Source organism: Periplaneta americana, chromosome 6, assembly GCF_040183065.1.
Source record: "Periplaneta americana isolate PAMFEO1 chromosome 6, P.americana_PAMFEO1_priV1, whole genome shotgun sequence".
Classification (NCBI taxonomy): domain Eukaryota; kingdom Metazoa; phylum Arthropoda; class Insecta; order Blattodea; family Blattidae; genus Periplaneta; species Periplaneta americana.
The window spans coordinates 9,175,978-9,201,800 of NC_091122.1; the positions used below are offsets into that span (position 1 = coordinate 9,175,978).

Genomic DNA, 25,823 nt, shown 5'->3' on the forward strand with positions numbered 1-25,823 from the left:
GTTTCAGCAAGCAGTTCAGAACACGTTCTGAATTAATACTGAACTTGTTTTGATGCGTGCGCAAGTTGCGTACGGTGTCAGAACTATTTCGGGATTTTACGTTGTTGGAACGTTTCTTGAACTGTTCTTTCATGGTCTTCGGAGTTTCTTCTCGTATTAAAATTATATTCACCTTCCGAACTTAATTCGTCATAAAATATATCGCTATCACCTTCTAAATCACTCATGATCGACAATTTTTTTATTTTAACCTGCTCAATCTCGGAGCATTTTAACCCTAACTTCAGATTAAACCTTCTGCGCATGCGTCAACAGTTCAGAATTCCCAGTTCTGCTCTTAATCGAGAACCAATTTCACTTGTTCCGAACGAGTTCTGAAGCACGTTGGAACAGGGACCTAGGAGTTCAGTATCAGTTCAGAATCAGTTCTAGTCTTGTTGGAACACACATTGAGCTACTATGCATGAGCAGGAAGTTCAGAATCGTTTCTGAACAGTGCTGGAACAAACCTAATGATAAATCCTCATGTTCAACACCCAGAAAAACACAGTATATAGAGAAAATAATATACCATAGTTCTGAGAACTTCTTCAGAAGTTGTTTTGCTTAAAATTCTGGAAGCATATACATAGCAGTTCAATTTGTATATAATTTTCCCAACATGAGAATTCCAGGATACAGCAGAGTCAATCCAAATATCTAAGAATTTTGTATTTTTGACTTCTATTATGTAAATAATTGATAAAATGACGATTTTACTCATGTTAATTGTGTAAGCATGTGCGGCTTACAGCTGTTTCGGTGCTTCTTCACACCATCCTCAGAGCCTACTAGATCTCGGTGTCATCTCGAATTTCGCTGCCTGTTGTGTGGGTGCGTTCGATTGTTGAAAAGTGTTGAAATGTGGTGTCAAATAGTGTGTGTGTTCTGAAATTGATCTGTGTGTTGAGAATTTGATCAGGGTGTGTTTTAGTGTGTCTGTGAAGAAGCACCTAAACAGCTGTAAGCCGCATGGTGTGAAGAAGCACCTAAACAGCTGTAAGCCGCATGGTGCGAAGAAGCACCTAAACAGCTGTAAGCCGCATGGTGTGAAGAAGCACCAAAACAGCTGTAAGCCGCATGGTGTGAAGAAGCACCTAAACAGCTGTAAGCCGCATGGTGCGAAGAAGCACCAAAACAGCTGTAAGCCGCATGGTGTGAAGAAGCACCAAAACAGCTGTAAGCCGCATGGTGTGAAGAAGCACCTAAACAGCTGTAAGCCGCATGGTGTGAAGAAGCACCTAAACAGCTGTAAGCCGCATGGTGTGAAGAAGCACCGAAACAGCTGTAAGCCGCATGGTGTGAAGAAGCACCTAAACAGCTGTAAGCCGCATGGTGTGAAGAAGCACCTAAACAGCTGTAAGCCGCATGGTGTGAAGAAGCACCGAAACAGCTGTAAGCCGCATGGTGTGAAGAAGCACCTAAACAGCTGTAAGCCGCATGGTGTGAAGAAGCACCGAAACAGCTGTAAGCCGCATGGTGTGAAGAAGCACCAAAACAGCTGTAAGCCGCATGGTGTGAAGAAGCACCAAAACAGCTGTAAGCCGCATGGTGTGAAGAAGCACCTAAACAGCTGTAAGCCGCATGGTGTGAAGAAGCACCTAAACAGCTGTAAGCCGCATGGTGTGAAGAAGCACCTAAACAGCTGTAAGCCGCATGGTGTGAAGAAGCACCGAAACAGCTGTAAGCCGCATGGTGTGAAGAAGCACCGAAACAGCTGTAAGCCGCATGGTGTGAAGAAGCACCTAAACAGCTGTAAGCCGCATGGTGTGAAGAAGCACCGAAACAGTCGTAAGCTGCATGGTGTGAAGAAGCACCTAAACAGCTGTAAGCCGCATGGTGTGAAGAAGCACCTAAACAGCTGTAAGCCGCATGGTGTGAAGAAGCACCGAAACAGCTGTAAGCCGCATGGTGTGAAGCACCTAAACAGCTGTAAGCCGCATGGTGTGAAGAAGCACCGAAACAGCTGTAAGCCGCATGGTGTGAAGAAGCACCTAAACAGCTGTAAGCCACATGGTGTCAAGAAGCACCTAAACAGCTGTAAGCCGCATGGTGTGAAGAAGCACCTAAACAGCTGTAAGCCGCATGGTGTGAAGAAGCACCGAAACAGCTGTAAGCCGCATGGTGTGAAGAAGCACCTAAACAGCTGTAAGCCGCATGGTGTGAAGAAGCACCTAAACAGCTGTAAGCCACATGGTGTCAAGAAGCACCTAAACAGCTGTAAGCCGCATGGTGTGAAGAAGCACCTAAACAGCTGTAAGCCGCATGGTGTGAAGAAGCACCGAAACAGCTGTAAGCCGCATGGTGTGAAGAAGCACCTAAACAGCTGTAAGCCGCATGGTGTGAAGAAGCACCTAAACAGCTGTAAGCCACATGGTGTCAAGAAGCACCTAAACAGCTGTAAGCCGCATGGTGTGAAGAAGCACCTAAACAGCTGTAAGCCACATGGTGTCAAGAAGCACCTAAACAGCTGTAAGCCGCATGGTGTGAAGAAGCACCTAAACAGCTGTAAGCCGCATGGTGTGAAGAAGCACCGAAACAGCTGTAAGCCGCATGGTGTGAAGAAGCACCGAAACAGCTGTAAGCCACATGGTGTGAAGAAGCACCTAAACAGCTGTAAGCCGCATGGTGTGAAGAAGCACCTAAACAGCTGTAAGCCGCATGGTGTGAAGAAGCACCTAAACAGCTGTAAGCCGCATGGTGTGAAGAAGCACCTAAACAGCTGTAAGCCGCATGGTGTGAAGAAGCACCGAAACAGCTGTAAGCCGCATGGTGTGAAGAAGCACCTAAACAGCTGTAAGCCACATGGTGTGAAGAAGCACCTAAACAGCTGTAAGCCGCATGGTGTGAAGAAGCACCTAAACAGCTGTAAGCCGCATGGTGTGAAGAAGCACCTAAACAGCTGTAAGCCGCATGGTGTGAAGAAGCACCTAAACAGCTGTAAGCCGCACATGGTTACACAATCAACACGAGTAACATCGCCATTTAATCAATTATTTATATTCATATGTTAAAAGTAGTGTATGAAAGATTCAACATGGATTCTATAATGTCTTTATCATTAATTTTAATATGAGTCAAGCTGCCAGCTAGTGTTTTTATCTTCAATGGAAAGAAATCGTGTTCTCACAATTAGCAGACTTAACTGTAGCTGTGAAGTGTGCAATCCAGACTTACAGAGAAGTTGGTTACATTGTACGTGAGCTTCATGTGGTTGTGGAATCCATAAGGCGTCTGTTTGCACCCCCTGCATGGCTCCTTCAATCTGCAAAGATTTAGAATATTTAATTGTTAATATGGTAGAAGGGATATAATGCATAAGTGAAAATTCGAGATATTGCTTTATTATGAAAAATAAGATAAAAATTATGGAACACTGAATTAAGCTGCTTTAACTTGTAATTCGTAATGTTTAATTATTTTTCAATAGCTGACATTTAGAAATATTTATCACACTTTTTGCCATACTTTGCAGTAAAGTCATATTAAGGTATATGTACACCCACAAAACACAAAAAATGATGAAAAATTAGAATTAAAAAAAATAGCTATTTTTATAGAGAATTTTCTCCCCTTTAATTTGATATAAGAATTTTCGATTTATGCCTTATGGTTTTTCAGATAAGTCCCATTTTCCAAAATTCTGCGTCATCAGCCATGGTCACTTCTATGAAGATCACTCCAAAAGTAATGCAAAACATTTTTTTTTAACTTAGCTTTTATTCTAAACCTTTGCAATTTATAGAGGTCATAGATACATCCTTCCCCCTTGCATTCAAATTTAATTTAAGTCGTTCCCGTGAGTGGCGCCAAAGAGTACCTCAGACGTGTTGGTTCAGACTTTTATCGTGCAGGTATACAGGCCCTCATTCCAAGATGGCGTAAGGCAGTTGAAAGGTGTGGGGATTATGTGGAAAAGTGACGTATTGTTCCTGAAGGATGTATCTATATTCTATGAAAATAGCAAAGCTGTAGGATAAAAATGTAATTTTTAAATAAATATTGTGGATTACTTTTGGAGTGATCCTCGTAGCAGTCAATCCCCTCGTCCAGCATTGCTTGTAAAATAAACTTCTTTCTAGTCCCAAAATAGATGCATAGATATCTGGCATGATCATTAGATTGAAAACACGTTTTTACATAATGAAGTAATTTATAATCTTTTACTGTTAGTCATAAAACTGTAAATTCGTGTGTCAGTGATATTGTACGTCATTTTAATAAGAGTCCAAAAGCAGAAATTAAAATTCTGAGGAGGATGAGCATAAACCCTGGGACAAACACCATCGCAGGATTTGTTGCATCAATGGAAATAGGGACAAAAATGCCAAAAAACATTCAACACCTTTAGTTAAAACAAGGCGGAGGTATTTGAGAGGCAGAAAGAAGCTGAAACTGGACCGACATGAAGCTGCTTAAGGGGTGACATATGATGATGGAGTCTTCTAGGCTCTGAAAGTTTGTGGTTCATTTCCTGTAAATAGTAATTTTAGAATATTTAAATATTTTAAACATGATATCTCAGTCAAATATGATGATACCAAGAAGATATTGGTGTCATTTTGAAGCTTGAAATGTCCTCTAGTGCCTGACAATGAGTAAAATAACATTAATGTAGTTAATAATTGAAGCGTTGGCTGGAACAACGTTATAAGTTACACTTGGTAAAATTTACAGGAGCTGCAAAAATGTGTAAGCGTACAACGTTGTTCTTATGAAGGTAGCAAACTTTTGAGTGGACAAATTTCATGTACTGCATAGATGGACAGTTGCAAGCCAAGGAGTATAGCAAGGTAACATGACATACAACATTATTACACGGAAACATGCCAAATGAAAATTTTGTACCTTACAACGTTGTTCCAGCCGACGCTTCAATTATCTATGGATTTTTTACATGATATATGCAACATAAAACATTAGTATAAGTTACATATATGGTAATATTTAATTAATGTAAATGAAAATAAAAAATAGTTCTATGTCAGGCACTAAAGAATAGTTTTAGCTATAAAACAGTGAAGAAACTGTGGCTCTATCTTAAAAACTGCATGAGCTATCATGTTTCAAGTTGCATGTCAAAATTACAAACAAAATAATTTTTAAAAACAATTTAGACATAATTTCAAGGGATCTGTTCACTTCATTCTCTTTCTGGTACCATTCTCAATTGTATAAAAATTTTACAGAGCAATGTTATGCAAAACAAAATTTTTTGTATGTAAAGGTGTACATATACCTTAAGTTCCGGAACTGTTACGTTTTTCTGTTAATTCTGAACATTTTAACAGAATTTTCTAATTTTCTTCTATCCATATAATGTACATTCTTCTGCTTCTACAATTTCATTCTGCACAGAGGAGCGGCTAGACAGCCAATGTCTATAGCACCGTCAACCAACTCACAAGCAAGCCGTGCTACTTCTGTGCGCACGGTGCAGGATCTGTGTCAGCGCGGAACATAGCTCAGTGGTTGCCTGTAATCTGTAGTTGAGTTTACCATTACACTATAGATGATTGGATAGTAAAGAAGAATGTTCACACCTGTGGAATAGCGGCTAGCACGTCTGGCTGCGAAACCAGGTGCTCCGGGTTTGATTCCCGGTCGGAGAACAGAAATGAGTGTGCTTACCTTATTGGCAGGGTGTTGGTGAAGGGGAGGACAACCTTGTCGATGAAGCTGCCAAAGCCAAGCCTGACATCTGAAGTGAAGTTTTTCATGGACTCTGCCAGACTCTTACCCAGGTTCTCCAGTGTCTCCTTGTCGTCCCTCATGGAGTAGGAAAGGTCCATGAGGTAGTACAAGTCAACTGGATATTCGGCACGTGCGAATCTCAAACTTACGTTATACGGATCGTCTGCAAAGCCGAGAACAACACATCATCCATCTTCACCATGACAAGAGGGGAGAGACAGAGTAAGAAAATCTAAAACATAGGCTGATAAAGGTACTTGCATGTAGATTATGTAATACACGAAACTGTGTCTACACCACTAAAATAACCAGAAACATTTCCATTACGACAAATAGTGTTGAAACAACGGAAAATGAAATTGCCTTCTTTTATTAAAAGGGACGGACATTATGTCCAGAGCATAAACGAAGGTAAGATTTCGATGGCTTTTAAACTCCATCAATCCTCTTCCAGTTTCCATTAAGTGACCCGGGAAATTCCAAGGCTGAGTACACAGTCACACCTTAACAGCTTTTGTCATTTCTACCTGATCAGTCTGTTTCTAGTGTTCCAACAGTGAACGTACTGTATAAAAATGTCGAAGCGTAAAGTGTTTTCTTTGGAAGATAAGGCGAATATTGTAAGTGACATTGACCGTGGTTTTTCACAAGCGGACGTGGGTCGATAGCATAGTTTAAGTAAATCAACTGTGGGTAACAGTATACAGTGTAATCCATTCCACAAAAATGAAATATTTTATTTTCTTGTTCACAATTTCATTCATTTCTGTTATTTAAGATTAGGGGAGAGACACTTCGGATATAGTGAACGAAATATGGAAGTCCGCAGAGGTTCATTATATCCGGAGTTGACTGTATTTATTTAGTAAGTGTAGTCATGGTTTAGTGTAAACCAGAAATCTGAAAAGAAGTGGTCATCGTACGAGGCGTGTTCCAAAAGGGTGTAGTAAGTAAACGGGAAGATATTTACAAACCATTTTTGTTGCATTGTATTCCCCACACTTCAATTACTTCTCAACATAATCTCCACCATTATTGAGGCATTTATCGAGTCGTAGCACAAGTCTTCCTATCCCCTAAATGTAGAATTCGCCCGCCTGCAATGCAAACCACTCCCGCACTGCTGTTTTCACTTTATCGTCGCCATCGAAACGCTGACCACCGATGAACTTCTTGAGATGCAGAAAGAGATGAAAGTCACTCGGAGCCAAATCCGGACTGTAGGGGGGATGGTCAATTTGTTCCTGTCCTCATGAGTTTTTTCATCGACAGCACGCACAAAATCGTCATTGATCAAAGATGGCCGACTGGTACGCTGCTCGTCATGCACAGAGATGCGCCCCTCGTAACTTCCTAACCCATCTCCAGTCCATTCCATCACTAATGGCATCATCACCATACACCTCACAAAGTTGACGATGAATGTCAGCTGGTTTGATGTTTCTCGCATTCAAGAAATGGATAACAGACCGCATCTCACAGTCGGCGGGGTGCTCGATCACTTTAAATATTTCAACTGATCACAACTAACCACACACACGGACTGAAGCTCTGAAACTGCATGCACAGCTTGCCTGAGGACTGAAGAAGAAAACACGCATGCGCAAAATAACGATTGCAGCGATGCGGCGGCTATAATTGAAAACGGAACTTACTTTAAGAATATGCCTCGTAATTTGTTGTTGAGTTCTTATTCCAGCATTTTTATAGAGAAAATAAGGAAAAATACTGAAAACTGCAGTCAGCATGGCAAGGCTATGATATAACATTAGGAACACGACTTGATAAGTCTGTTTCGGCTAAAGACTGGAAAAAGGAAGACAACGATTAAAGAGGACAAAGAACAAGAGCAAAAGGAGGATATGGCAACAACGGACAAGAGAAAGGGGAGATGTGATGACAACAAACAATAACAAGAGAAGAAGATGACGATGAAAGCAGAGTAGGAAAAGGAAAAATGTTATTATATATACAAGGGGGATCCAGGAAATAACGACCGTTTTGTTGTAATAATTAAAAAAATATATTTATTTGAAAAAAAAACAAAGTCTGTTACATAACTGAAGCTTTCTTTAGTTCTCTACATAATCACCACCTACATTTAAACATTTGTCGTATCTGTTCACTAGCTTTAGAATTCCCGTGTTATACTCCTCTGCCGCCAGTTCATTAAGCCAGGTGTTCACTGTCTTCTTCAACTCTTCATCACTTCCAAAACGCGTACCACCCAGAAAGTCTTTCAGCTTAGTGAAAAGGTGAAAATCGCTAGGAGCAAGGTCTGGACTATAAGGCAGATGATCAAAGATTTCCCAACCGAATTGATCCAGCAATTCTCGAGTTGAAGCAGCAGTGTGCGGGCGGGCGTTGTCGTGAAGAAGCACAACTCCTCTCGAAAGCATTCCTCGCCTCTTGTTTTGGATGGCTTGCCGTAGTTTTCGTAAAGTCTCACAGTAACGATTTGCATTGATCGTAGTGCCTTTTGGCATGAAATCCAACAAAAGAACACCTTTGCGATCTCAAAAGACAGTAGCCATGACTTTTTGTGTTGAGAGAGTCTGTTTGAATTTTCTCGGTTTCTTGGGTGATGAGGGATGATGCCACTCACGTGATTGATGCTTGGTCTCTGGGGTGTTGTGAGACACCCAGGCCTCATCACCAGTCACAATTTGATCAAGAAAGGCGTCTCCATCTGTGTGATATTGCATCAAGAATGTCAATGCTGAGGCCACTCTCTGAGTTTTGTGTTGGTCACTCAGTTGCCGTGGAACCCATCGTGCACAGATTTTGTGGTAGCCAAGATGTTGCGACACAATTTCACCAAGCAAAGAGCGAGAAATGTCAGGAAAGGCAATATGCAATTCGTCGAGTGATGTGCGCCTGTCTTGCAAGATTCTGTCGTTCACTTTAGTCTTCAGGTCTTCTGTGATGAGTGATGGGCGTCCGGGTCGAGTTTCATCGTGGACATTTGTTCGCCCATTGTTGAACATTTCACACCATTTTCTCACATTTCTTTCATTCATTACAGTATCACCATACACTTCTTTCAATTGCCGGTAAATTTCTGCAGGTTTCAAATGTCGGGCATTCAAAAATCGAATCACACTCCTCACCTCACAGTCGGCGGGATTATCAATCACGTCGTTCATTTTGAAGTAACACAAAATGCACAATGGCGACTTGTTGCAACCAGTACTCACAACATTATGAGAACACATGTTAAGGAAGCCAGTTGACCTTCAAACAAGGAAGGGGAGTCAGCTGCGCGGCGGGTATGCACGAACGGTCGTTATTTCCTGGATCCCCCTCGTATGAAGAAAGGGGCACAGAAAGGAGATTTTATTTTCAGGGCAGTAGGGGAGAAGTGGGTACAGTAAGACAGGGAGAACAGTGAGACATTTTTTATTAGATGGTAAATTTTGATGTTGAGATGTTGGTAACAGTGGAGTTGTATGTTGCATGAGTAAAGTAACAGTATTTTCATACTCGATTTTATTCTAGTTATAAAGGTGAGTGATGAAAAAATAATTCGTAATTTTTCACTCTAGAAGTAAAATTTTGGCTTGTGTTTAATGAAGGTTATATTGGATATACAAATGAGATATAAATATGAATGTTTTGTTACTAAATACTATGGTATTTGAGATTGTGTTTGGCAAAGTTTCGTCTTTCTTGTTTTAATTTTGAAGTGATGGCGTCATTTTTAAATGAACTATGCGTAAAGGGAACAGTGAGACATGCCATTGAAGGGTACACTGAGACGTCTCACTGTTCCCATTTACCAGTGATTTGCAAAAACAAACTGTAATTATATTACATTTACCAGTAACTAACATTAAAAATGAACATACTAGTAACCAATTTAGGAACTGTAGCTTAAAATAATGGATACATTACATTTTAATGGTTTCATAAATAAAAAATTATTCACAAAATTTAAGAAAATGTTAAAAATTAATAAAGAATTACATTAAATTCTTATAATCATAAGCTTTGTTGTCACCAAAAATTCATTTAATTTTTTCACAAAAGTTTGAAATGTCATGGAAAATTCACTTTTCCAAATGTTCCAGATGTTTCAATGGTTTCGAAGTCAGACAACAAAATGATTTTAAATAAGCCTACAGAACATGGCAAGATAAAGAGAGAACAAGTTTTTGTTTTCTTTTGAAATAAATGTAAATCATTTCAATGTCCGTTAATAGACGCTGTGGTGTCTCACTGTACCCTCCTAAATGGGAACAGTAAGACAATTGCATTTTTTTGACAAGCACGTATTGTACATTATGTCCTTTATCTATTAACATTTTGGTTTATGTATTATTGTACTCCATGTTTTAACGTCTATTTCTGTTGCACTTGATTTTAAAAATACTTCAATTATCACGTGCATACATATGTCTTAATACTGGGTGTTCAGTTCAAAGTGTATCATGGCTCGCTGTATGCCGTCATATGGCTAGCCGATAAGCCTAGAGAATTCAGTCTTCCTACACTTCCGCAGAGGTGTATAACCTATGAGGCAGAGAAGTTGCCTAGCAAGTACAGCGTTCATTCTGAAGAGTACGTACCGATACGTACGGTAACGCCGGTAGTGGCAGGAATGTGAACTGTTTGGAAATACGTACTGTCGGGATAATGGGGAGAGGGTTAAGATGATTACTTACGTATTTGTTGACATTAACTTCGATGGTCAACGTGGACACGGAGCATTTGATTTGTGTTGTGGAATGTTACTGTATGCAACCGATGATAACAAATACCCTGCGTATGACTTGCCAGCACAAAACACAGTTCGAAAGAGGTTATGGTAGCACACAGACCGTACAGACCGCCATCTGTTGCTACGACGTTCAAGTTATACCGTACATGTTCTCAAGTTCAGATTGAAGAATGTCTTAAATAATAGGCAACTTCTCTGACATACAGGGTGTTTCAAAAATACGGGGCATAATTTCAGGTAGGTATTTCCCACATGTAGACAATCAAAATAGTTCATTAGAACATGTGTCCGGAAATGCTTCATTTCCGAGTTATGGCCTTCACAACATTGAAATTCACCGGAACGTTTTTCTTTCCGCAGGTCTTTGTCATTACAGAAGATGTTCAAAATGTCCACCTCCTGCCTGAATACAGACCTCACATCGATGTCTCATTGACCTGCGAACATGATCCCAAACTCCAGGAGTATTGCGTATGTCCTCATAACATGTCACAATTTGATTCCGAAGGGATTCCAACAGTCTCCAGATAGTCGTATGAGGAACATTGACTTGCAACGCTATCCTTCGTGTGCTGATAGGAGTCATGTTCACAGCCTCCAGAATCTCCTCCTGTTCTTCTGGAGTTGTAGATCTTGGTCGTCCCCTTCCCAAACCAGGAGAGTTAAATTTTCCATACTCGCACAGACGGTAATGGAGACGTATAAATGTCTTCCGATCTGGACATTGTCGCTGTGGGTACCTCTCCTGGTACAAACGACGAGCCAGCGCAGCATTGCCGTCCGCCTTACCGTACATGAAGTGTATCTCTGCCAGCTCTTGATTTGAATACATGTCGCACAGTCTAACGCCTACACAACACTGAATGTAACCTTCGCCTCGGAATGAACTGTCAGAGTGCCCTCTTAATGTCTCCTTTGACGGCAACGACCTCCGGAAAGAAAAACGTTCCGGTGAATTTCAATATTGTGAAGGCCATAACTCTGAAATGAAGCATTTCCGGACACATGTTGTAATGAACTATTTTGATTGTCTACATGTGGGAAATACATACCTGAAATTATGCCCCGTATTTTTGAAACAACCTGTATAAGCTGAAACTTGCTCCAAATCAGTGACCCAACAACAGTGACGTCATGACACACTTTGAAATGAACACCCAGTATTTTGTGTCTCACTGTACCCACTACTCCCCTATTGATTGACATGATATTTTTCAAACTCTTGACCCCAGAATATTAGTACGAGAATTCTTAAGGCCTTGTAACCAATTTCAGAATGCAATAGCTCTGATCACCGATAAGTGTGATGAAGTGAGACTTACTGGATCTCATCTTGAGGTGGATGTCCTGCGGGGAAACTTGGACGACTTTGGAGGTATCGTTCTTGTAAGAGACGAGTGGCTCGCTCACATGGTCTGTGTACTCAGTGACTGGATTCACAGCATAGTCAGCAGCACAGGACTGCTTTCCAGCTGTGCTACACCTCGAGTTAGTTGCATTCTGAAACCAAACACCAGTTATTATCAGGGGGCGGATGTTGATGAAAAGTCATCTTCTTATTTTTCACATTAAGTCGATGCCTATCAATATAGAACTCCTTTGTATGTTAATATCAACGTAAAAAAGTAATTTCTTATATTGCATTTTTTGACGTTTTTGAACTAATAGGTAATTTTTATATTTTTTCGGTATTTTTTGGTAATTTTTAATACCTTGAAGAACTTTTAGATCATTTGGAATACATTTTACTTTCTTCTTTACCAATAGGTCTGTTAAATCATTTTATAACCAAATAGATCATGATAAATAATACTTTAATTTGAACGTGTTAGTTCCTTTAACTATTTAGGTTATAACCTCTCTTACATCACTGATGAAGATATGTCGAACAAAATATCTAAATTTATAAAACTCACTGGCGTAATTAACACAGTCTTCAAATCATCCCATGTTCAGAAACATACAAGGCTAAAGGTATATAAAACACTAGCTCGACCGGTCCTCACCTACGGTAGCGAGGCATGGACAATCAGAAAAGCTGATGAGCAAATGCTGACGACAGCTGAAATGAGGTTCATGAGACGAACAGCGGGATGCTCTTTGCTGGAACACCGTAAAAATGTGGACATATTGCAGGAACTAAAAATGGATCCTATAGTTAATTTTGTTCAACAATATCGCCTTCAGTGGAAAAAACATGTCGAAAGAATGGATCGCACTAGATGGCCTAAACAGATTCTTACTTATGTGCCAAGAGGAAAGAGGAAATTGGGAAGACCACGAAAGCGCTGGCATGAGACCGTAACAGATCCTGTAGGGTCTAATATGTGACGGATATGATGATAACCAAATAGATCAGTAGTAATTACGTACTGCATAAGTGAATAACAGTGAAGTTTGGGTTCTATAGTTTGAAACAGACTCTAAAGTCCATCCCTCATTCCACTAAAGGTTCACTTCACACAATGGAGGTAATATAAAATACTTGAAAACAGCTTAGTTTAAGTGAAGACTTTGACCACTACTGTTCTTTTGTCGGTACGAGGATGTCTTTAGAATTTATGTTTGGAAGGGGGGTAACTTTCACCATGTCCTGGACAGGACGTTATGTCCTCAACATAGTTTGAAAAGGATTTACTGTAGTAGACAGTATTTTTAACACAAAGATTGCAAGAATCAACATATAACCACAACCATGACTATCAACATTATGACCATTACAACCACCACTACTAAACCGTGATTATTAGCTTTCAATTGTTTCCAAAATAAGTCTGAAGATCAACTGATAAAAAATCGAAGATTAAAAAGATGGGGAAGTCACACATTTTTATCTTATATGCAGAAAGTTGTGACGTCACTAGTGGAAACATGCCTAAGGGTATTCTTTCTGAATGACGATACATCACCAAGTTAATCAAATTTGAAAATTTCAAATTCTGTTTGGCATCTAATCTTCCTCTTATATTACATCCTTTCCCCTTTGAACTACTGAGGAACAATCGCCACCATAAAGTGAGAAGCTCCATTGCAACCACTCTTCGGAAGACAAAGTGGGAGGTTTACGAACAAGTGCACTGCTTGGCTGAGAATGGGTCAACGAGAAGAGCAGACATTATAGCTATCGATCGCCGGAATCAAAGAAGCCTCATTCTTGACCCCACTGTCCGTTTTGAGAAGGATGATCAACAAGCCAATAACGTTAACGATGAAAAGAAGTCTATTTACAATCCATGTATTCCTCACTTCAGTGAGAGATACAAAACGAATATTAATACATGGGAAGTGAAAGGACTTCTTTTTGGCGCTACAGGAACTTCATTTAAGTTAATCAAAACCATTCTCCTTTCTCTTAAATTTCCTAATGAGGACATTAACAAAATTTGTCTAATGGTATTGAGAGATTCATTATCCATTTTACACACTCACTTGTATACTTACTTACTTATTTACTTACAAATGGCTTTTAAGGAACCTGAAGGTTCATTGCCGCCCTCACATAAGCCTGCCATCGGTCCCTATCCTGTGCAAGATTAATCCAGTCTCTATCATCATATCCCATCTCCCTCAAATCCATTTTAATGTTATCCTTCCATCTACGTCTCGGCCTCCCTAAAGGTCGTTTTCCCTCCGGTCTCCCAACTAACACTCTATATGCATTTCTGGATTCGCCCATACGTGCTACATGCCCTGCCCATCTCAAACATCTGGATTTAATGTTCCTAATTATGTCAGTGAACAATACAATGCGTGCAGTTCTGCGTTGTGTAACTTTCTCCATTCTCCTGTAACTTCATCCCGCTTAGCCCCAAATATTTTCCTAAGCACCTTATTCTCAAACACCCTTAACCTATGTTCCTCTCTCAGAGTGAGAGTCCAAGTTTCACAACCATACAGAACAACCGGTAATATAACTGTTTTATAAATTCTAACTTTCAGATTTTTTGACAGCAGACTAGATGATAAAAGCTTCTCAACCGAATAATAACAGGCATTTCCCATATTTATTCTGCGTTTAATTTCCTCCTGAGTATCATTTATATTTGTTACTGTTGCTCCAAGATATTTGAATTTTTCCACCTCTTCGAAGGATAAATCTCCAATTTTTATATTTCCATTTCGTACAATATTCTGGTCACGAGACATAATCATATACTTTGTCTTTTCGGGATTTACTTCCAAGCCAATCGCTTTACTTGCTTCCAGTAAAATTCCCGTGTTTTCCCTAATCGTTTCTGGATTTTCTCCTAACATATTCACGTCATCCGCATAGACAAGAAGCTGATGTAACCCGTTCAATTCCAAACCCTCTCTGTTATCCTGAACTTTCCTAATGGCATATTCTAAAGCGAAGTTAAAAAGTAAAGGTGATAGTGCATCTCCCTGCTTTAGCCCGCAGTGAATTGGAAAAGCATCAGATAGAAACTGACCTATATGGACTCTGCTGTATGTTTCACTGAGACACATTTTAATTAATCGAACTAGTTTCTTGGGAATACCAAATTCAATAAGAATATCATATAATACTTCCCTCTTAACCGAGTCATATGCCTTTTTTAAATCTATGAATAACTGATGCACTGTATCCTTATACTCCCATTTTTTCTCCATTATCTGTCGAATACAAAAAATCTGATCAATAGTCGATCTATTACGCCGAAAACCGCACTGATGATCCCCAATAATTTCATCTACGTACGGAGCTAATCTTCTCAAAAGAATATTGGACAAAATTTTGTACGACGTCAAAAAAAAGTGATATTCCTCGAAAGTTACCACAGTTGGTTTTGTCCCCCTTTTTAAAAATAGGTACAATTATGGACTCCTTCCATTGTTCTGGTACAATTTCCCTTTCCCAAATAGCAAGTACAAGTTTATAAATTTCGCTATATAATGCACTTCCACCCTCTTGTATTAATTCTGCTGGAATTTGATCGATACCTGGAAACTTGTACTTTTTCAGATTTTCTATCGCAATTTCGACTTCTGAAAGCATGGGTTCGGGTATAAATGGCTCAGCAGTTTGTATTTCAATTTCGTCCCGATCATTTCTATCTGGCCTATGTACATTTAGTAGTACACTTGTATAACACTGCGTATTTTTTTTTTACTTCATTTCATTACTCTTCAATGTATTTTCATCTCATGTTTCTCCGAAATCAAATTGTACTTTATTTTTAAATTTATCATTGTTCCGTATTCTCTTCGCAATCATATTGTATTTTTAATTTAACCTCTGCTTTGTATTCTGGATCCTAGTGATCAGCCGTATATTTTGACCAGATGTCCCAAATTGTGGAATTTGTGTGTAGCACTGTTCACTAAATTGCATACAACAGAAAAATGATTCAACACACACCCAGGAAGGATCACTACACCAGGCACATTTGGGCTCTTGAATGCATGCCCCACAGGTCTGCTTGAGGACGCAAGGGTCGTACTCCGCAAAGGACGATGACGACAGCAGCAGCACAATCACAACACAATGACTGGAACACAAACAATTACACGTGGCCACAGTTATCTTTCCTGATAATCACTTATCTCATTAATATAGTATTCTGTATGTTCATACATACTTACATTTTTATAGCAGACATGGTTCAGGACTAAGTGGCCAACAGATCTGTAGTGTCTGCCAATACCCAGCTGCTACGTCCTCTTGTGCCTTGGATCTTTATCACTTACACATTTCAATCGGAGATTGTCACCAGTGGCGTAGCATGGAATTTTAACAGGGGAAGCTAACTCAAGTTGTCTTTCATGTACAGTAGTGGCAAAAAAAAAAAAAATGGACCGACCCTTGTAGTTCATTTCAGAGCCTTGATCATGATAGACCGGTAAATAAAACTTTCGTGGTTCGAATCCTGCCTGGGAAGGAAACTTCTTTTTGTTCCTTATTCAAATTTATTCCCAATACTTTTCGATTGCAGGGATATTTTACTAATAATTGATTAAATGGCGATCTTACTCGTGTTAATTATGTAAGCATGTGCAGCTTACAGCTGTTTCGGTGTTACTTCACACCATCCTCAGAGCCTACTAGATCTCGGCGCTATCTCCTGTTGTGTGGGTGCGTTCGTGTGATGAAGAGTTGTGTCAAATAGTGTGTTCTGAAATTCATCTGTGTGTTGAAAATTTGATTAGGCAGCGAAGTTGAGATAGCGCTGAGATCTAGTAGGCTCTTCTGAGGATGGTATCAAGTAACACCGAAACAGCTGTAAGCCGCACATGCTTACATAATTGACACGAGTAAGATGGCCATTTAATCAATTATTTATATTGAAGTGTACGAAAGATTCAACATGGATATTTTACTAGGTACTTAATTAACTTATTATTCCCAGAACATGAATTTTACCAGCAATCGAATATATATACTACGTATTATTATTATTATTATTATTATTATTATTATTATTATTATACAACGAAATGTTAGGTAACTTTATGAAGTGTATGATATAATGCTTCTACTATAAAAAATTAAAATATTGTCATTTATTTAAACATTATATATCTGGCAAGCTTCGATTCATAAAAATATAAGATTTTGAACTGTGGTGCAATTTCTTTGGTCACACTGTATTTACAATGTTTGACTTTTTCCTTTCTGTATATAAAGGAGAGGTATCGATTCTAAAAAAAAAAACTCAAGATAAATCAGAGGTGTGGCATCAGTTCTGTAGACTCACCTAAATGAGAGAGAAAGCAACAGTAAATTTTACGGCTGAGAGAACATAGATAAAAATACACAGAATAAATTGAGTTGGGGTTGCAAGACTTCTTTTTCCTTTCTCAGAAAATAAACCGCAAGATTTTGGTATCAGAACAATAGTATTGATTTATTTGTGTGAATTGACAAAAGACACCCATTTTGTCTAGTAATTCGAGAAAAATTCGTTCTGGCACTGGGAATCGAACCGGGACCTCTCAGCTGTGCGTGCTGAGCGCTCTTTCCATTTGAGCCATACCGGGACACGATCCACATCACCGGCCGAACTGCTCTCATTGTATTATCAATAGCCTACTACCTGCATTTAGGACATTCAAGCTATATATGCAGGAGTGCGTATTTAAATTACTTTATGGCCATTTTCGACAACAGATTATGAATACTGTTAACATTGATATCTCTCTCTCTCTCTCTCTCTCTCTCTCTCTCTATATATATATATATATATATATATATATATATATATATATATATATATATATATATAATTTGAACTGGTAATGGAAATTACGGGACAACGGCTGAATGGATTTTAATAAATGACACCTCATTTTGAAGCTCGAAAACCAAAGTTTTTCAGAAAAATAGTAGTTTTGAGTGAAATGTCAGTTTCCTACTTAATTTCCCTATTTTCCAAACTCCATCTTTCGTCAGTTTTGAGAACTAATTGCATTTCAAAATAAAACAAAACACACACTACAATAAACAATAGACTATTACACGAAGGCAGGATTGCTGACATATTTAGAGCTCAAATTCAATTGGTTATTAAAAGCTTCAAGACTTATTAAAAATAATTTACAGGTCTGATTCTGCAGTGTGTAATTTTCTGAGTACAGCTGTATATTGGATATTAAAATCTACAAAACTTGAGGTGGTTTGATGACATTATTACCATTAGAAATTAATAATTATTATTATTATAGTTAATGCCATGATGTTAATATATAAACTACAAAACTTGCGTAAATAATAATATTGTTGTTATTAATCAAATGGGGTTGGGTCTTTTTCATATACAGTATTTAATGGTGGTGTGGTGTAGATTCAGTATTGGCTCAAGGGAGCGCAAAAATTACAATTCCTAAGGAAAGACGATATTACTTACCGGTACTGATAAAATAAGAGGCCTAGAAAATTTTGTAGTCTCCCGATCATTTCAGCAATATCTCTTAGCAGGATAAAATGATTTTACCCTCTACATTTCAAGCTCTACATGCAGCAGCTATTCCAAGATGCTATGTCTATTGTTCAAAAGCATAGCAAACCTGACTTCCTTTAACTTTCACCTACAATCCACAATGACCTGAAGTAGCTATTGGTTTACTCCCACATGAAAAAACCCACTGATCTTCCTGACATTTTTACTTGCGTTTTCGAGTTGAAACTCAAAACCTGAAGGTGGATAGGTTCAAAAAAAAGTATTTGACATAAAAAAATCATTCAGAGGGAGTATGTTTCATTATTATGGAAGCAAATAACTTTCAGAATGTCTGGTATTCTTCATTGAAAATAAATCTGAAACAATTTTTATTTGAACGTCTAAAGAACTTAGTTTGCAACATTTGCTGCACAAGCCACTAGTACATTTATATTCTTACATGAGGTCTCGCCATCCTCATTGAATATAAGTAGCCATACTGTAAATATCTATTAATTTCAGAAAAATTCGTTCTGGCATCGGGAATCCAACCCGAGACATCTCAGCTGTGCGCGGTATGGTTCAGATGGAAAGAGCGCTCAGCACGCTCAGCTGAGAGGTCCCGGGTTCGATTCCCGGTGCCAGAACGAATTTTTCTCAAATTAATAGATATTTACGGTATGGCAAGACCTCGTGACCAGAATATTGTACGAAATGGAAATATAAAAATTGGAGATTTATCCTTCGAAGAGGTGGAAAAATTCAAATATCTTGGAGCAACAGTAACAAATATAAATGATACTCGGGAGGAAATTAAACGCAGAATAAATATGGGAAATGCGTGTTATTATTCGGTTGAGAAGCTCTTATCATCCAGTCTGCTGTCCAAAAATCTGAAAGTTAGAATTTATAAAACAGTTATATTACCGGTTCTTCTGTATGGTTGTGAAACTTGGACTCTCACTCAGAGAGGAACATAGGTTCAGGGTGTTTGAGAATAAGGTGCTTAGGAAAATATTTGGGGCTAAGCGGGATGAAGTTACAGGAGAATGGAGAAAGTTACACAACGCAGAACTGCACGCATTGTATTCTTCACCTGACATAATTAGGAACATTAAATCCAGATGTTTGAGATGGGCAGGGCATGTAGCACGTATGGGCGAATCCAGAAATGCATATAGAGTGTTAGTTGGGAGACCGGAGGGAAAAAGACCTTTAGGGAGGCCGAGACGTAGATGGGAGGATAATATTAAAATGGATTTGAGGGAGGTGGGGTATGATGATAGAGACTGGATTAATCTTGCACAGGATAGGGACTGCTGGTGGGCTTATGTGAGGGCGGCAATGAACCTTCGGGTTCTTTAAAAGCCATTTGTAAGTAAGTAAGTAAGTATGGCAAGACCTCATAAGAATATATATGTAAACCCATTTTGGATAATTTGCATTTAAAAATAAGTCTATATTGTAGTTAGTGATTTTTTTATCCTTTTTAATAGCATTAAACAGTTAATTGTAATTTTTTTCATTTCATTTATTGTATTCTATAGATCTTTACACCAACAACGAAGCTTACAATGTGGAAAAAGTCAAAAGTTACACAATTTCTTGGCGGGACGAGTTTATGATCAATGTTTACAAGACATAGAGAAATTATGAACAATCTGCAATTCTGCTTTGATCAATTTCATTCTGGGTAACTTCCGTTCCTCGTAGGCAGGGCTGGGTTTTTCTGTTATTAGTGATAAACACGAAATGTGACTAAGATATGTACTGTACCAAGAAGTATGTGCAGAATTTATCACGATGTGTTTGATTTGTGACAGTAAATTTGTTGCGAGTTTTCAGGAAGATTGGCAGTTTCTGCGAAAAATCTTTATTTCTGCCATAAAAACAATAAAAGGGCATTTTAAACGTAATTTGAAGGAAATATAGTAAGCCTATTAATTTTTGAGATATTACTACAAAAGAATTAGGGAAACGAATTATCTTAAAATAAAATTCTACGAATATTATCCTGGAATTCAGAGGATGATGGAAATTACATCGAAATTAGTCAACAAAGTAACACCACAATTTAAATATTAATACAGTGAAGTTATTTAATTTACATAATTTAATAGTTCATCAGTGGAATATTCTTTTTTTTATTCCACACCACAAATGATGATAATAAACAAATACTACACAATTCCATGACTAAATTCTTTTTAGTTTGTTATTTAACGATGCTAGGTTATTTAGCGTCAATGAGATTGGTGATAGCGAGATGGTATTTGGCGAGATGAGGCTGAGGATTCGCCATAGATTACCTGGCATTCACATTACGGTTGGGGAAAACCTCGGAAAAATCCCAACTAGGTAATCAGTTCAAGCGGGGATCGAACCCACGCCCGAGCGCAACTTCAGACTGGCAGGCAAGCGCCTTAACCGACTGAACCACGCTGGTGGCTGACTGAATTATTGTGCTAACATTTTAAGCCATAAAACCAGAAAAATCTTTATTCATGCATGCATACCTAATCTGATTTGTTGAAAAAATAAGAATTTTTCTCTTTATTTTTATTTTACCAAATTTAAAAACCAGAAAATCTGAAAATTTCATTTAATCTTAATGAAAGGAATTAATGACAAAAAATTGTGAAAGTTTTAAAATTCAGCAGTGCAAACCCTTAAAGGTTAAAAAGAGGGTAGGAGGCCTCATATTGTTATCTTGTCTAGGGCCTCGTGGAATGTCGTGACGCCACTGGTGAAAAAAAAAAAAAGACAAAAAAATATTTTTTAGTAAAATATTGTCGCTAAAGTAAAACAATCTGAAAATTTCATGATTCTGTAGAGGAAGATAAAGCTTATCTCTTCCGTTTGACATTACTGTTCCCTTATCTACCCCTCTACCTTGGAACACACAAAGGTACCATTGACTAATTCAATGCAGCACAGTTAAGACTGTCATACTGTACACAGGACGACGATACCACCTGAAACACAAACCAGTACGAGATTTCTAATTACTGCATACTAGTCCTCTGAATAGACGCGTATTTTCAAGTCTGGATAATTTTATTTCACTCTCAAATGCTTAAAATATGGGATTTTAGTATATGAAGAGTCCACTGCAAGAATGATGGATGTCACTTTCTTGTCTAAAATGAACCAAGACTGTCAATGCATAGCTTAAGACATATAGAATGTACATACAGAGTTATATGGCATTAACACTGGTAGTCATTGTCCAGTAATGATCGGAAAATCACAGTTAAGCTTTGATCGCTAAGCATTTCAAACTTTCAATTGCTTCTCCTGAAAAATGTATTCAAAATGACATCCGTCATTCTTGCAGTGGACTCTTCATATTTTTAGTAGGTTATTTTACGATGTTTCATCAACATCTTAACAAGCAAACGTTCTGATGGGGGCAGATAAAAAAGTTAAATTTTTTTCTTCCACTATGTTAATAATGTCATAAGAAGTGTTTATACAAATTTTGGCCACTCGACCACAATTACGAGACCGTCCAGAAAGTGATTTTCCCTGGGGCCGTTTATAGTAAAAGCACAATTGCATGGAAATATTTATTGAAACAGATACAGCAGTTGTTGCGCTATTTGTCAACATATCCCCACTGAAATTGAGACATTTGTCATACCATGGGATCAATTTTTGTGTCTTAGAAGTCAGCCGCCTCAGATCGGAACCAGCGTTTGACTGCTTCTGTACCTCTCTCTGTCGATCCCATGATATGACAAATGTCTCAATGCCGATGGAAAATATGTTGAAAAATAGCTCAACAATTGCTGTGTCCATTCCAATAAATTTGTCCAATGAAATTGTTTTTTTTTTTCCTGTTAGCGGCCTCTGGCGAACTTATTTTTTACAGCCCTCGTAATTGCGGCCAAGTGGCCAAAATTTGTATAAGCACTTCTTTTGGCATTATTAACATGGTGGAAGAAAAAATTTAACTTTTTTATCTGCCCCCATCAGGACGTTTGCTTGTTAGATTATATACCGTCTGAATGAGATGAAGGTGATAATGCCAATGAAATCAGTCCAGGGTCCAGCACCGAAAGTTACCCAGCATTTGCTCGTATTGGGTTGAGGGAAAACCCCGGAAAAAACCTTAACCAGATAAACTGCCCTGACCGAAAATCGAACCCGGGCCACCTGGTTTCGCAGCTAGACGCACTAACCATTACTCCACAGGTGTGGACTTTTAGTATATTACTTTTGAAATTTTCCAGCAGAAAAGGACATTACTGCCACATATTTTGTGGTAGAAATTAAATCATTTATCCCAGCTGTCTCTTTGCCATTGGGGTAAGGAAAAGGGGAATGCTGTTTTGGGGTTCATGTAAAATTAGTTCCTAAAATATGGGCATCTTTTCAATGTTACCAACTGTTACCAGATATCACCAGAGCAGATAAAATCACAAGGCCATGTAATAAAATAATTATTATTTGTTATTCATTGAGCTAATATTAAAATGTATTTTGACTGGTAACTTTAAGGTATATGTACGCCCACAAAACGCAATAAATGATGAAAAATTAGAATTTTCAAAATATAACTATTTTAATAGAGAATTTTCTCCTCTTTAATTTGATGTAAGAATTTTCGATTTATGCCTTATGGTTTTTCAGATAAGTCCCATTTTCCAAAATGCTGCGTCATCAGCCACGGTCACTTACGCTACTTTTGGAGTGATCTTCGTAGCAGTCAGCATTGCTTGTAAAATAAACTTCTTTCTAGTCCCGAAATAGATGCATAGATATCTGGGCATGATCATTAGATTGAAAAAACTTTTTTACATAATGAAGTAATTTATAATCTTTTACTGTTAGTCATAAAACTGTAAATTTGTGTGTCAGTGATGTTGTACGTCATTTTAATAAGAGTCCAAAAGTAGAAATTACAATTCTGAGGAGGATGGGCATAAACCCTGGGACAAACACCATCGCAGGATTTGTTGCTTCAATGGAAATAGGGACAAAAAAAAAAAACATTCAACACCTAAAGTTAAAACAAGGCGGAGTATTTGAGAGGCAGAAAGAAGCTGAAACTGGACCAACATGAAGCTGCTTAAGGGGTGACATATGATTGATGATGGAGTCTTCTAGGTTCTGAAAGTTTGTGGCTCATTTCCTGTAAATAGTAATTTTAGGATATTTAATTCTTTCAAACATGATATCTCAGCCAAATATGGTGATACCAAGAAGATATTGGTGTCATTTTGAAGCTTGAAATGTCCCCCAGTGCCTGACAATGAGTAAAATAACATTAATATAATTAATAATTATCTATGGATTTTTTACATGATTTATGCAACATAAAATATTATTGCAAATTACATACATGATAATATTTAATTAATGTAAATAAAAATAAAAAAATAGCTCTATGTCAGGCACTAAAGAATAGTTTTAGCTATAAAATAGTGAAAAAACTATGGCTCTATCTTAAAAACTGTATGAGCTATCATGCGTCAAAATTATAAACAAAATAATTTTTGAAAACAATTTAGACATAATTTCAAGGGATGTGTTCACTTCATTCTCTTTCTGGTACCATTCTCAATTGCATAAAAATTTTACAGAGCAAAATTATACAAATCAAAATTTTTTGTATGTAAAGGTGTACATATACCTTAAATTCATTGGTTTCACTATACAGTTTATGATTCATGAGACCTAACCTAAAAATTTATTTTGACTATACATGACATGGTTTATACAAACTCTGAAAACCAAATACCAGTTTAAAATGTATACTTACTTACAAATAGCTTTTAGAGAACTTGCAGATTCATTGCCGCCCTCACATAAGCCCGCCATCGGTCCCTATCCTGAGCAAGACCAATATTATCCTCCCATCTACGTTTCGGCCTCCCCAAAGGTCTTTTTCTCTCCTGCCTCCCAAGATAATTCAACCTGACAACTATAAAATCACTATAATCCACTAACATACGGTAGCCTATGTAGTAATAGGGGGGTAAATGGTTAGATTTCACCTTTGGGATAGAAATTAAAGAGATTCGAACTGTTGTTACAATGTATTGCTCTCATCCCGTACCTTCCACATGCTTTACTACAGATGTCAGAAGTCGCATCTTTCCTAGTGGCCACTGTAGTCTTTACATACTTACTGCAGCAGTAATTGCACTAAGATAGTTAACTGCAAAAAAAAAAAAAAACTCACCATATTTTTGGAGGCAGTTTTAAGGTTTAAAATGTTGCTATCCTCCAGTGCTCGGAAGCAGCCAGTAATAATCCTTTTCTTTTAATTTGCAATTCTTCTTTCTCTTGCTGTTGAAATGCTACTCACTGTACACACACTGTTCTCTTTTCAAAATCCCTATACAGAGTGGGTGGTAACTTCTGCACCAAAATGAAACTGGTAATAGATCATGAGGAGAGATTTGAAAAATCCAAGTAAGTTTTTTCTCTAACATTCGTTTAACTCTAACCAAGCGCGGCCTGCACTCCTTACCTTCCCCTCCCCCTCTGTTGTACTCAGTCGGTAACACACGACGTGCACTGCAATAAAAGATTTATTTCAACTATTTTCGCAATTACTCTATTTAAATGGTTTAATCTTGATTACAAAATTTTTAACACTGTATCACTTCGGAATATGTATTATACAGGTTAGTTAAAAGTCCCGCACCACCTAAATAACTTTTGAAGCATGTGGTTCAGTGACATGAAACTTAGTATGTGGGGATAACCATATGCTAGGAACTCAATAATGGTATTACCGAGTTTTTTCTACTTCCAGTTTAACCGGAAGTAACTCCAACTCTCTTATTTTAAATGGAACACCCAATATATTTTTTTTATTTTTGAATAAAGCTCATTAAGATCTTTTCAAAAATTACCCACACTTGATACTTCTGTACAAATTCAGTGTTGCTAAGTCAAGAAAACAGAAAAGTGTATTGAATATTAAAATAATAAATGCACCACCTAAATAACTTTTGAAGCATACGGTTCAGTGATATGAAACTTGGTATGTGAGGATAACCATATGCTAAGAACTCAATAATGGTATTACCGAGTTTTTTCTACTTCCGATTTAACCGGAAGTAACTGAAACTCTCTTATTTTAAATGCAACACCCAATATATTTTTTTTATTTTTGAATAAAGCTCATTAAGAGCTTTTCAAAAAGTACCCACACTTGACACTTCTGTACAAATTCAGTGTTGCTAAATAAAAATGGAAGTGGTGCAAGATATTCCTAAAGTCTGGTTAAATCATTCCTTAAATGGTTTCTATGATCGAGTGACACATTGTAAAGCAGCTCAGGGGTACCAATTTGAACACATCATTTAGAAGGTGAGCTAGCTTTGTTTTGTTTTTGTTAAGGAAGGAGTATTTTATCATTTTAATATTTGATACACTCTTCTGTTTTCTTGACTTAGCAACACTGAATTTGTACAGAAGTATCAAGTGTGGGTAATTTTTGAAAAGCTCTTAATGAGTACTATTCAAAAATAAAA

At 37.8% G+C, this 25,823-nt stretch overlaps 1 protein-coding gene across 1 annotated transcript in view; it reads right to left on the reverse strand.

Annotated features, from left to right (window-relative positions):
* Positions 1–16,182, reverse strand: part of LOC138700976 (integrin beta-PS-like) — a 54,996-nt gene extending 38,814 nt beyond the window's left edge. Inside the window, exons 1-5 of the mRNA XM_069827427.1 lie at positions 16,037–16,182; positions 15,813–15,942; positions 11,776–11,953; positions 5,671–5,896; positions 3,217–3,304 (exon numbers count right to left, since the gene is read on the reverse strand). Coding sequence (XP_069683528.1) covers positions 3,217–3,304; positions 5,671–5,896; positions 11,776–11,953; positions 15,813–15,942; positions 16,037–16,053 — 639 coding nt within the window. The 5' untranslated portion in view covers positions 16,054–16,182. The remainder of the gene's footprint in view (positions 1–3,216; positions 3,305–5,670; positions 5,897–11,775; positions 11,954–15,812; positions 15,943–16,036) is intronic.
* Between the last annotated feature and the right edge of the window lie 9,641 nt (positions 16,183–25,823).